The 13,607-nt window shown below is 41.0% G+C and overlaps 1 protein-coding gene across 1 annotated transcript; it reads left to right on the plus strand.

Annotated features, from left to right (window-relative positions):
• The first annotated feature begins 11,107 nt into the window (after nucleotides 1-11,107).
• LOC148508790 (zinc finger MYM-type protein 1-like) lies at nucleotides 11,108-12,932 on the plus strand. Its single transcript, XM_088444018.1, has 3 exons — nucleotides 11,108-11,447; nucleotides 11,632-11,928; nucleotides 12,016-12,932. The coding sequence occupies exons 1-3, from the start codon at nucleotides 11,108-11,110 to the stop codon at nucleotides 12,930-12,932; spliced, it is 1,554 nt and encodes a 517-aa protein (XP_088300144.1).
• Nucleotides 12,933-13,607: the final 675 nt, after the last annotated feature.

A 13,607-nucleotide genomic window follows, 5' to 3' on the forward strand; every position in this document is an offset into this window, starting at 1 on the left:
GCCTGCAGAAATTCTGCGGCCAAGGCTCCCCTCTGGAGCAGACTCATCCGCCTGTGTCTCTGTTGGTAAAATGAGAAAAGAGTCACATTAGAATCTACATATTGGCACATTAACATTTCAGAGTTGGTGACATCACAATATTTACCTTGGACAACATGAGGAGCCGCAAAGTCTGGCATGTCCGTATCCATGTTGGACACGCCAAACACCTCCACAGCCTGCACACACCCCTGTGCCAGCTCTTCTAAATCATTCAACTCCAATGACACAGGGGTGGGACCCCCACCTGTCCCCCTTGCATGCCTAGCCCTGTCAGCCATTTTTTGTTTCAGGCGATATTTGAAGTCTTGCCATCTGTGGGTGAAAAAGTAGCCATTATTCATGCATTCTTTCCCCCAGTTTTTTTGGGTGGTTAAGTTTTTACTTACCGCCGTTTGACATCCCGGGCTAGATGGACAAAATCACCCACCCTATTGACCGCAACGGCTACCTCCTCCCACATTCTCCACTTCTGGCTTGCACTCATATTCCAGTCTGCCTGTGGCAGGATGTCCACACACTTCTGAACCAAAACCTCCATCTCCTTTCTTGTGAATTGTGGCTGCCTTTTCTTTTTGCCAGCTTTGGCCGGAATACTGGGCCCAGCAGCCTCTTCCATGTCATCCTCCTCACCTATTTGTTTAAATGTTGAGAATTGTAAACTTCACAACTTGCACTATATTATGTTTCCAATTAATCATTGTTTCCAAATGCCTGAAATACTTACCGCCAGACTGTTGCCCATTGTTTCCCTGGTCTGTAGCCATGTCTTAGCTCAAAACAAGAAATACACCAGAACTTTTTGTTTGGCTCGTGATGTATTTATACATGCGTCCTTATTTTTCGGCCGCATCATTGATTGTGCGTTCCTATGATCCCTCCTTAATTTGTGCGGGAAACAAAACACTATTTATGGCTTGGGGCGTCTCGAGTCGAGGTGGCGTTTGTTGATTGTTGGAGGTTACGTTGGTCGGAGTTGATTGTTGGCGGGTTTTGGAGTTGGCGTTGGTGGGAGTTGTTTTTTTGGGCTAAATTTCTTTAATTTTTTTCTGTTCGCTTTTTTTCTGGTGGTTTTGTTTTTGGCGTTTCTTTATTTGGAAAGTTTTTGGCAGTCTAACTTTTGGTCAATTTGTGTCTCCTTCTTTTCCTGAATTTTTGAACGTTAATTTTTCGTAATTTCATCTTTGTTAGGTTTTTTTTTGGCTCTGCCCCAACGACCTTTTGATCCGGAAACTTATATATTATCTATTGGTAAGTTTATTTTTTCACTTGGTTATTAAATGTTCATGTTTGTATTTTCGCAACTTTGTTTGACCTTACACTTGTAACCTTTGTTTTGATTAGTCCGAAATGTTTCTAAAATTTCGTGTTTTTCGATCTGCGTATTTTTGTACTTGTATTTGCGAACTAATTAGCGCATTTTTAACTGTTTCTATTGTGACTGGTATTTGCAAACTAATTAGCGCATTTTTAACTGTCTCTATTGTGACTGGTATTTGCGAACTAATTAGCGCATTTTTAACTGTTTCTATTGTGACTGGTATTTGCAAACTAATTAGCGCATTTTTAACTGTTATTTAGACCCCTTAAATTGGTTGTGTTTTCCCTTTAGCATTTGTGGATTACATTTGGCCCCAATTTGAGGTATTCTGCGCAATGTCGTTTTGGTCTTTGGGCAAATGTGTGTTTTTCCCCTTGTATGTTTTGTCTTGCACCCAATTTTGAAACAGAAATGCCCAGCATACATTTATGTATTTTTATATTGTGTTTTTTTTTACAGTTTTCACGTATCATGACAATACCCCGGCATGTAAGCATAAATGGATGGTATCATCAAGCTAAGTAAAAATATATTTATTTGGGGGGTTTAAAAGCCTTACATTCAAATCTTGCCATTTCAGGTTGATCTGGGTCGGATTGTTCTGGCCATGCTCCCGGAAGCCGACCAACCTCAATCTCGTCCCAGGCGTAGGCATCGTAGGCGTGCAAGGCCCCAGATATTTCGAACACGTGTCACCCTTTTTGGAATGCTCGATGATGAGGTTTTAAGACGCTACCGTCTTCCTCCCAAAATCATCATAGACACTCTCTCATTAATAGAGAGTGATCTTGAGCGGCAAATTGACAGTCCTACAGCAATACCACCACTTACGCAATTTATGGCGGTGTTACATTTCTGTGCCTCAGGATCGTTTCAAACAACGGTGGGAATAGTGGCGGGCATCTCACAATCCTCCTTTTCCCGGATCCTGAGGGCAGTGATGGAGGCACTTTTCAAGCACCTCCATCATTTTATTCAAATGCCTTTGGATATGGGTTCCCTTAGTGTGGCCAAGGCCAATTTTTACCAAATAGCTGGCTTCCCACACATCATAGGGGTTGTGGATGGTACTCACATACCACTTCAGCCTCCAGCACGCCTGGAGGCCATATTTCGCAACCGTAAACACTATCACTCCCTGAATGTAATGGTGGTATGTGATGCCTCCCTCCAGATCTTGTCCTTGAATGCCAAATTACCAGGAAGTGCACATGACTCATTCGTCATCCGGCAATCAGGGATATGGCACAAAATAAACAACCTACAAGCTGGTGATGCGTGGCTTCTGGGTAAGTGGAGACCTTTAGTACATAACAATGTTAAGCTTGATACACAGTGATCCTGATGTTGTCACTTCTTTTTCACAGGAGACAGTGGCTACCCTTGCACGCCCTGGCTGCTCACTCCTTATTTGGCTCCCACACCAGGGCCACAAAGTAATTTTAATGCCCCACTTACAGCCACCAGGCAAGTGGTGGAGCGCTGTATCGGCCTTTTAAAAGGCCGATTCAGATGCCTCCACCGCTCTGGTGGCGAGCTCATGTATTTGCCGGATATGGTTTCGAAAATTGTGGTCCTGTGTGGGATATTTCACAACATCGCCATAAGGAGTGGTGTCCCAATGCAGCCAGAGGATGCCTTACCTGAGGATGGCTCCCCCGAGGTTGGTCGGAGGTCAGTATGTGGGGGGGCCATACGCGATGATGTGGTGGCCAGATATTTTAGGTAAATATTGGCCAAACAACAGTGTTTAGACACAATGTGGTACGGATTGTTTAATAACATCTAATTATTGTTTTTTTTTTCTCCATCTTCTGTTTGTTTTCATAATCTTTGGGGCTCCAACGATGACTACTTCCTGCTACCCTCAAAAAACCTTCATGTGGAAACTTTGGGAATATATTATGGAACCCATATTGCAACGCCACATTTGTGGAATCATGTTGGCATGGTCCTTCGTCAACCAGTTCTTGATTTGTTGTGTGATTTTGTAAAGTTTTTTGTATGTGTTGTATTTATGATTATCACTGTGTGTTTTGTTTGTGAGTGAACACTTTGTTATTTTAGTTATGTTGTGAATAAATGTCTGGAGAGTGTAATTGTGTACCTTTTTTGTCCCATTACAAGCAAGTGTAACCAGGTTCACACACGTTACATTTGCATAAGGGGTAAGCCTGTAATGACGCAAGTTGAGCTAAAATGTAAGATGTTTTCTGGGTCCAAACCAACACCCAAAGGAATCCTGTACAATCAGTTGGCTTCGTAATATCGGCCTAAGCAGCTTGCCCCCCAAATAGGAACCTGTAAAATTTAGGAATAGATAATTTGTAGAACACCAAAAAAGGCCAATCAGATTGTTACTGTTAGGTGTTTCTTGTGCCTGTTTTCCTAAAAAATACAACACACAATCTTAGTGTCAATAATTGCAAATCCTTGCTGGAAGAGTCTACTTATGTCAGTGTAAACAATCTCTGATTTGGAAACAAGGAATGAGACAGAACGTTAACTTTAAAATATTAATTTATTTATCTTTGGACCAAAAAAAAACTAAAACTGGTTCCTAAGGAGGACCGACATATGGTCAAGGACCACCAGCAGCCCAATGATGTGTTCCCGCATCCGCCCTACACAGCCGGCTAATTCAGCTACGCCTCTGTTCCTCTGTGGGTTAGAAAAGTGTGGGGATTAATACATCAATAATGAAACCACATTAAAAAACAAGCCAAACCAAGCTACCAAATAATGTCAATATTGTGGCCCAAAGCAGAATTACACCGAAAAAACCAAGCCCCCCAAAATGGTCTACCCCAAAATTACAAGTCCAAAAATCAGATTCAGACAGGTGTGATATGTGTATGGTGAAATCAGCAGGAACAGGTAAAGACAACCCGAAAACTCCCCAAAATTCGCAAAAAAAACAGAAAAAAAGGGAACGACACATGATTACATCCAAACAGTTTTTGCCGAAAAATAAACAAAAAAAAAAGCATACCGTTCAAAATAACGCCGGCTCCTGAAGCCACTCCCTCGTCCGCCTCGGAGGTGCCTCCATTCCCCAAAGAGCTGGGCGGGGTGATTTGGGAATCAGGGGAGGGGTTAGTTCGAAGAGGGGTGTTTGGAGGAGAGGGGGAATAGGGATGGAGGGGAAGGAGCCCCGAAATATCCTCCACAGGGTCTGGGCAGGCTGGGGAGGAGGGGGAAATAGGGGAATTTGGGTGTGTGGAGGGTTGGCTTGGGGTTGGGAGAGTGGGTGAGAGCGCCGTCTTGGATGGCGATGACGCCATAGTCTTCGCTGTGCCCCTAAAAGATGTGAAACAAATTGTGGTTAGTTTCAACCAAAACCGAGTAAAACACTAATTTATGACAACACAAATCTGAAAACATGGCCATGCAGATATGAGTACAATGAATAAATAGGACATACATGAAAACATGGCCATGCAGATATGAGTACAATGAATAAATAGGACATACATGAAAACATGGCCATGCAGATATGAGTACAATGAATAAATAGGACATACATGAAAACATGGCCATGCAGATATGAGTACAATGAATAAATAGGACATACATGAAAACATGGCCATGCAGATATGATTACAATGAATAAATAGGACATACATGAAAACATGGCCATGCAGATATGAGTACAATGAATAAATAGGACATACATGAAAACATGCACACGCAGTTAGGGCCACAAAGATAAACATGAAAACCACAGTCCCAAAAACTTACTTTCAGCGATCTGCATGCGAAAGCATGCCAGCAAGCGGGACGTCCGCCGTTGCAGGTCCGACCACCTGCGCTCCAGCTGGCCGGTCTGGCGGTGTGAGCCGAAGGAACGCAGGCGGCCACGTACCTCCGCATATGCGGAACGTTTCTCGCGATTTGTGATGGGTGGAGGCTGGCTGGTGATCCGCCTATCCATCACCTCGGTTAACACCAGCAGCTCGCGCCTGGTGAATGCCGAGGCTCTCATGATGGCAATGGTGTATTTGTTAAAAATCATTTTTAATAAAGACACTAAAATAAATTTGATTGGCTAATGTATTTGGGTAATTAACAGGACCAATTCTATTGGTTAGTGTATGAGTCATGTGTTCGACAGGGCAAGAAATCTCTTGAGAGTTATGATAGGCTTGATGCAGTGACATGCGTAAGCAAATTTAAATAAAGAAATGAACCCAGGAAAATATGCGTGGTTAAAAACAAATAAAACAATTGTTTAATTGGCTCTAACATGTATTTTGACAAAGAAAAGCGAATGTTTAAGCCGTACGTATTCTGCGGGTAAACACAAACACGGACAAGATTAAAGTTTATTGCATTGTGAAAAAAAACAAATAAAACAATTAAGCTAATTGATATATTGATTGGCATAATACGATTGAGGGAGGTAGGCAGAAAAAAGGAGCAGGTAATCAGAATCTGACAGTCCCACTTCCGGTTTGAACTTGTGCGTGCGTTCCCTTCAAGCCACTTCGGGGATGTACGCTCGATATTTGGCACGCTCGTTAGTTAGAGGAGGGGTCGGTAGAGTTTGGGGAGGATGTTTGGCTGCGTTCAAAAATACGTGCGAGTGCTTGAATTTACATATTTTTTTACGTACGCCGAACGTACAAACGGCCACTTGCGTCCGGGTCTGAATGAGGGCCAAAGTATCAATTTATCCAGAACTTACCTATACTAGCCCATTCTAACGTGCAATCCAAGCCCCTTCCTTCTTCTAAGTAAGTACATTATAAGAGAATTAGTGTAGGTACCCATCTGAATGAGGTCACCTTGCAGATGGCCAAATACAGTTTGATTAAAATGTGAACTAAAATGTATTTATATTTGTAAAGCTTAGTTTGCTTTAAGATAATAAAACATTTCGATGTCAAGAATTTAAATTCTAATGAGAAAAATTATATAAAATATTTATGTATTCAAAATAAATTCAAACAACAATACCAATATCATAGGAAAAAGTAAATAACTATATTATTTGTAACACTATAACTAAACCATAATTGATTCATAATAATAGACTAATTACTAATTATATTTATATTATTGTACAGTAATTGGTTCCACTTCCATCAAGTGATACCGCTTTCACACCGCATTGACGGATCGCACCTGGGATTTTGTACACGGGTGAAAACCGACTGAGACCCCTTTCAGACTGGCTGCCTGACATGGCATATTGCCGGGTTGGTGACAACACCAACGACACGTCTTGAGGCGGTGGTTGGAGATGAAATGATCTCCAAGCACCGCCTCTTCCTTTGCAATGAACGGGACCCGAGTTGCATCGACCCAGGATACCCGTTCACACAGCACAACGGGCCGGGTTGAACCTATGTTCAATCCTGCTCATTACCGGAATTGAAATGTTGGGTCACTGGACCCAGGTCATTTCACCGGGGTGCTTTCACACTGCACAATAACCTGGGTTGCTGTGCGTTCACATGCAAGAACTCGGGTTATTGATTGCAGTGTGAAAGGGATATTAGTGTGATTTAAAGTATGTAGGTCATTGTATGGCCCTTGTTGTAACTATACCACATATCATTCTTTGAACTATAATATTTTTAAAAATTCATAACGCAGCCTGAGCCAGTGCTTCCTGGATACTGGTGCAACCATATGTGTCCACATACACCTTTCCTAAAATCAAGCATATAGCCCTATTAGCTTGCCATGGACCCTGTGACTTAGCCATGCCTTGTGATATTTCTTAAAATATTCTCCTTTAATCTGCTACTTTTTGCCAATTTCTTTTACGGCAAAAAAATGTTGGAATCCCTCCAATCACTACCCATGGTGGAGCATCTTGGCCTTAGCCATGCTGATCATCTCTTGCCATACAAAGCAAAAAGGAAAGGTGTGTGAGGACACATCTGTAGTACGCATTTCTCAAACTTATTTTTTTAAGAGGATTTTCTAGCAAATGCAAATTTATTGTATTTCTAATAATTTAGCAATTAACATCCTGCATGAGTTCTTTGTGAATTTTGTAGTATTTGTTTTCATGATTAAATGTAAATGACAACCGCATTGACTGGGCCCCAGAGCTCATTATCTAGAGGTGGGGGATTTTTATTTGAGATTTTCATTCCACTTTGAACCTACTATACCTCACCTACCCTCCATGCTTCCTCCTTAGTTTTGCTTTAACACCTTAGCCATACTGCTGTATTCCCCCTTGCCTTGTTGCTGTCTGCATCTTTCAATTGGTAATTATTAATTCCATGGCCCTTTACGTTTTGCTTCTGTACAACACTATGGACACTTTCATGCACCCTAACATGTAATAGTAATAAGTAGGTAAATAAATTAAGGGTATTTATTTCTGTAATATGTTATATATTCTATTATTTTCACCATGCCAGATATAACAAAGATGTCAGGACAGAAAAAGCCAGGTTCTTACTATAGGAAAAAAACAAAAATTCAAAAAGAGCAAGACAAATTGATGTCTGACTCAATGAAGGAATGGTTTAGAAAAGCAAACCCTGACAGCGAGGATAGTGAAGGGATACAAAAATATGTAGTGATTGAGGATGTGATGGACCAGGCTTCAAGCAGTGGTGCCTCCATTTCTTCAAAGCATACTGTGATCAGTACAGTCAGTTTGCCTCCCAGGGGAACCTCCATCTCTAGTGAGCACACTGTGCCAAGTGAAGTTTACTTTCCTGCCATGCCAGCTGCCATCTCTGAACACACTGTGACCATCGAAGGTCAAACAGCCACTGATCAAGCTTCCACCACCCTCATACAGGCTGCCCCTACTACTTATTTAGAAACTTCTGGAACTGTAGATTTTGCAGTCATTCTGGCTTCTTTTAGTCCATCTATTGATCCAAAAGATCCAACAACATGGCCTAATCCTATGTCAAATAAATTGCGTGACATCTTGGTCCAGATTGGGCCACAGCAGAACAAATGTCTAGTGGCTGCGACCGAGAGTAAGTATAGTGGGAGAGGATTTTGCAGCACTTGGTTCATCAAACGATCAGCCAATGGTGAAATGGTGGAAAGGAAATGGTTTGTATACGGAAAAACAAGTGCTATATTTTGTTTCCCCTGTATTTTGTTTGGTAAAGTTGGACAGCAGTCAGTTTCAGCGATGGCCAATTCCAAAACAGGATACAAAGACTGGAGCCATGTTTCCCGAGGCAACAGGAACATGAAAATTCCCCAACACACAAAGTAAACATATGTAAATGGAGGGAGTTGGAGTACCGCATTACAAAAGCATCCAGAATTGATAGTGACTTGCAGAAAGCTATTGCAAGTGAAGCAAAAAAATGGAGAAAGTTTCTGAAAGTCATCCTCGATGCCATAATGTATTTGGCAGAGAATAATTTAGCTTTACGTGGCCACAGAGAAGATGGTAACTTTATTAAATTAGTGAAGCTGTTATCCAAGCATGTGCCAATTGTAAAATATCATTTAGAAGCATCAAGTAAGTTACTTGTCTCCTGATATACAGAATGAGTTTAACAACTTACTTGGTAGTGAAGTGAGAAATACAATTCTCAAGAAGATCAAAATGGCGAAATACTATGCAGTGCTATTTGACAGTACTCCGGATATATCCCACACTGACCAACTGTCCCAAATAATTCGTTATGTTCACTGTACTGAAGATGGCACCTGTGAAATAGTGGAAAGTTTTATAGATTTCATAGCCACCACTGCAAATACCGGTGAAGACCTTGCAGAAGAAATTTTAAGTAAAATTGAAAAAGATGGACTGGACATCATGAATTGTCGTGGTCAGGGATATGATAATGGCAGCAACATGGCAGGAGCCTACAGTGGAGTGCAAGCAAGACTCAGAAAGATAAATAACCTTGTTACCTTTGTTCCTTGCTCAGCTCATACATTAAACCTGGTTGGAACACATGCAGCAGCTGTTTCACCAATGATATCAGATTTTTTTGGTACAGTGCAGAGGCTATTTGTGTTTTTTTCATCCTCAACTAAATGATGGAGTCTGCTTAAGGAGCATGTATCCATCACTGTTAAAGCTCAGAGCAATACAAGGTGGTCTAGTCGTGCCCAAGCTGTACATGCACTTTGTAACGATTTCACTGGCATCATTACTGCTTGTGAGGAAATCAGCAACAACAATTCTTTAACTCCAGAAACAATATCAGAGGCAAAAGGTCTTTCACAACAAATAAAATCATTTAACTTTATTGTTCTGATGGTGGTGTGGAACAAAATATTGAAGACTATAGATAGAACAAATAAGGTTGTTCCAAGGCAGGATATTTCGGTGGATGAGCGCTCATCACACTTGCATGGATTGACAGCTTCAATACAGGCAATGCGTGATGAAACCAGCATTGATGGATGGCTGGTTGAGGCAGAGAAGATATGTGACCAAATTGGTGTGCCAGCCATGTTCCCTAACAAAAGACTCTACAAAAGAAAAAAACACTTTGATGAATCCTCATCAAAACAACAGAATGACACAGTGCCTTCTGCAAAGAAGTCTATGCGAAGGTCAATTCTGGAAATCATGGATGCCATTTTAAGCCAGTTGAATTGGAGATTTTCAAGTATGCAGTCCGTGTCCAAGATATTTGCTTTTTTACATGGAGCCGATCTTGCTTCACTGAAAAAAGAAGAGCTAAAGCACAAGGCACAACTGTTTTGTGAGAAGTATAAAGAGGATGTTGACCCTGAAGAATTGTTAAGTGGATTGGAAGCATTTCAAAGTTATGGAAAGGTTGTATTTCCAAACCTCCAATCTCTCACTCCACTCCAGCTGCTTCAAAATATATATAAACACAAACTCCATGATTCCTTCTTCAACATCACTACTGCCATCCGTATATTCCTTACCTTACCAGTTACAGTTGCTACATGTGAGCGCTCTTTCAGTAAGCTAAAGCTAATCAAAAACTATCTCCGAGCAAACACTGGACAAGACCGCTGATCCTGCTTAAGCATCCTTTCCATTGAGCGTGAGACTGCCACAACAATTAACTTTGATTCAATAATAGACACTTTTGCTGCTGCAAAAGCAAGAAAGATTAAGTTGACATAAATATTTATATCCATATGACATGAGTGACATTAGTGTCGACCACTGTTCTAAGGGTCTGGGGAGTTTGATTATTTAAAAAGTAACCCCATCTCAAAATAAAATATTGAAAAAAGTATTTAAAATAGTACATTTAGTACAGTGTATATTGTTATAAATTTTCATGACTTATTTCATCAGGAGTGTTTGTTTATACAGTTATTTGTGATTTAGCTTTTTATAATAAATGTTAGAAACAGCTGTTCACTTATTTTTTTTAGCACATTTAAACTACAGCACCTCACTATCTAAGTATTGTATTTATGAATAATACAACAGAACGGATTCTGGGCCTGAGTCAGCAGTGCATGCAAGTGCACTACTGAACGCAGATTCCCAATTACCGGGAATTTGCGCGTTAGTAGGACCCATTCTGTGAGTGTGCAGAATGGGTCCTGCTTAATCGCACGCAGACCCTTGAATGCCTTTGCCTGATTGACAGACAGAGGCATTTAAGGGGTGGTGCAAGGGCGGGGTTGGCTGCCGTTGCCGGAAACGCTGTGTCCGCCCCGTTTTCCGGGAGTGGGCAGCCCAGAGACTGCATGGACGTACACAGTCTTCGGGGCTCGCATGCCAGCCAGGCAGAGTAAACTGAGGCTTACTCAGCTGGCTGGCCGCCCAAAGCCGGTAAAGTTGGACAGCAGTCAGTTTCAGCGATGGCCAATTCCAAAACAGGATACAAAGACTGGAGCCATGTTTCCCGAGGCAAACAGGAACATGAAAATTCCCCAACACACAAAGTAAACATATGTAAATGGAGGGAGTTGGAGTACCGCATTACAAAAGCATCCAGAATTGATAGTGACTTGCAGAAAGCTATTGCAAGTGAAGCAAAAAAATGGAGAGAGTTTCTGAAAGTCATCCTCGATGCCATAATGTATTTGGCAGAGAATAATTTAGCTTTACGTGGCCACAGAGAAGATGGTAACTTTATTAAATTAGTGAAGCTGTTATCCAAGCATGTGCCAATTGTAAAATATCATTTAGAAGCATCAAGTAAGTTACTTGTCTCCTGATATACAGAATGAGTTTAACAACTTACTTGGTAGTGAAGTGAGAAATACAATTCTCAAGAAGATCAAAATGGCGAAATACTATGCAGTGCTATTTGACAGTACTCCGGATATATCCCACACTGACCAACTGTCCCAAATAATTCGTTATGTTCACTGTACTGAAGATGGCACCTGTGAAATAGTGGAAAGCTTTATAGATTTCATAGCCACCACTGCAAATACCGGTGAAGACCTTGCAGAAGAAATTTTAAATAAAATTGAAAAAGATGGACTGGACATCATGAATTGTCGTGGTCAGGGATATGATAATGGCAGCAACATGGCAGGAGCCTACAGTGGAGTGCAAGCAAGACTCAGAAAGATAAATAACCTTGTTACCTTTGTTCCTTGCTCAGCTCATACATTAAACCTGGTTGGAACACATGCAGCAGCTGTTTCACCAATGATATCAGATTTTTTTGGTACAGTGCAGAGGCTATTTGTGTTTTTTTCATCCTCAACTAAATGATGGAGTCTGCTTAAGGAGCATGTATCCATCACTGTTAAAGCTCAGAGCAATACAAGGTGGTCTAGTCGTGCCCAAGCTGTACATGCACTTTGTAACGATTTCACTGGCATCATTACTGCTTGTGAGGAAATCAGCAACAACAATTCTTTAACTCCAGAAACAATATCAGAGGCAAAAGGTCTTTCACAACAAATAAAATCATTTAACTTTATTGTTCTGATGGTGGTGTGGAACAAAATATTGAAGACTATAGATAGAACAAATAAGGTTGTTCCAAGGCAGGATATTTCGGTGGATGAGCGCTCATCACACTTGCATGGATTGACAGCTTCAATACAGGCAATGCGTGATGAAACCAGCATTGATGGATGGCTGGTTGAGGCAGAGAAGATATGTGACCAAATTGGTGTGCCAGCCATGTTCCCTAACAAAAGACTCTACAAAAGAAAAAAACACTTTGATGAATCCTCATCAAAACAACAGAATGACACAGTGCCTTCTGCAAAGAAGTCTATGCGAAGGTCAATTCTGGAAATCATGGATGCCATTTTAAGCCAGTTGAATTGGAGATTTTCAAGTATGCAGTCCGTGTCCAAGATATTTGCTTTTTTACATGGAGCCGATCTTGCTTCACTGAAAAAAGAAGAGCTAAAGCACAAGGCACAACTGTTTTGTGAGAAGTATAAAGAGGATGTTGACCCTGAAGAATTGTTAAGTGGATTGGAAGCATTTCAAAGTTATGGAAAGGTTGTATTTCCAAACCTCCAATCTCTCACTCCACTCCAGCTGCTTCAAAATATATATAAACACAAACTCCATGATTCCTTCTTCAACATCACTACTGCCATCCGTATATTCCTTACCTTACCAGTTACAGTTGCTACATGTGAGCGCTCTTTCAGTAAGCTAAAGCTAATCAAAAACTATCTCCGAGCAAACACTGGACAAGACCGCTGATCCTGCTTAAGCATCCTTTCCATTGAGCGTGAGACTGCCACAACAATTAACTTTGATTCAATAATAGACACTTTTGCTGCTGCAAAAGCAAGAAAGATTAAGTTGACATAAATATTTATATCCATATGACATGAGTGACATTAGTGTCGACCACTGTTCTAAGGGTCTGGGGAGTTTGATTATTTAAAAAGTAACCCCATCTCAAAATAAAATATTGAAAAAAGTATTTAAAATAGTACATTTAGTACAGTGTATATTGTTATAAATTTTCATGACTTATTTCATCAGGAGTGTTTGTTTATACAGTTATTTGTGATTTAGCTTTTTATAATAAATGTTAGAAACAGCTGTTCACTTATTTTTTTTAGCACATTTAAACTACAGCACCTCACTATCTAAGTATTGTATTTATGAATAATACAACAGAACGGATTCTGGGCCTGAGTCAGCAGTGCATGCAAGTGCACTACTGAACGCAGATTCCCAATTACCGGGAATTTGCGCGTTAGTAGGACCCATTCTGTGAGTGTGCAGAATGGGTCCTGCTTAATCGCACGCAGACCCTTGAATGCCTTTGCCTGATTGACAGACAGAGGCATTTAAGGGGTGGTGCAAGGGCGGGGTTGGCTGCCGTTGCCGGAAACGCTGTGTCCGCCCCGTTTTCCGGGAGTGGGC

The sequence above is a fragment of the Taudactylus pleione genome, unplaced genomic scaffold (assembly GCF_031769625.1).
Source record: "Taudactylus pleione unplaced genomic scaffold, aTauple2 ptg000345l, whole genome shotgun sequence".
Taxonomy (NCBI): Eukaryota; Metazoa; Chordata; class Amphibia; order Anura; family Myobatrachidae; genus Taudactylus; species Taudactylus pleione.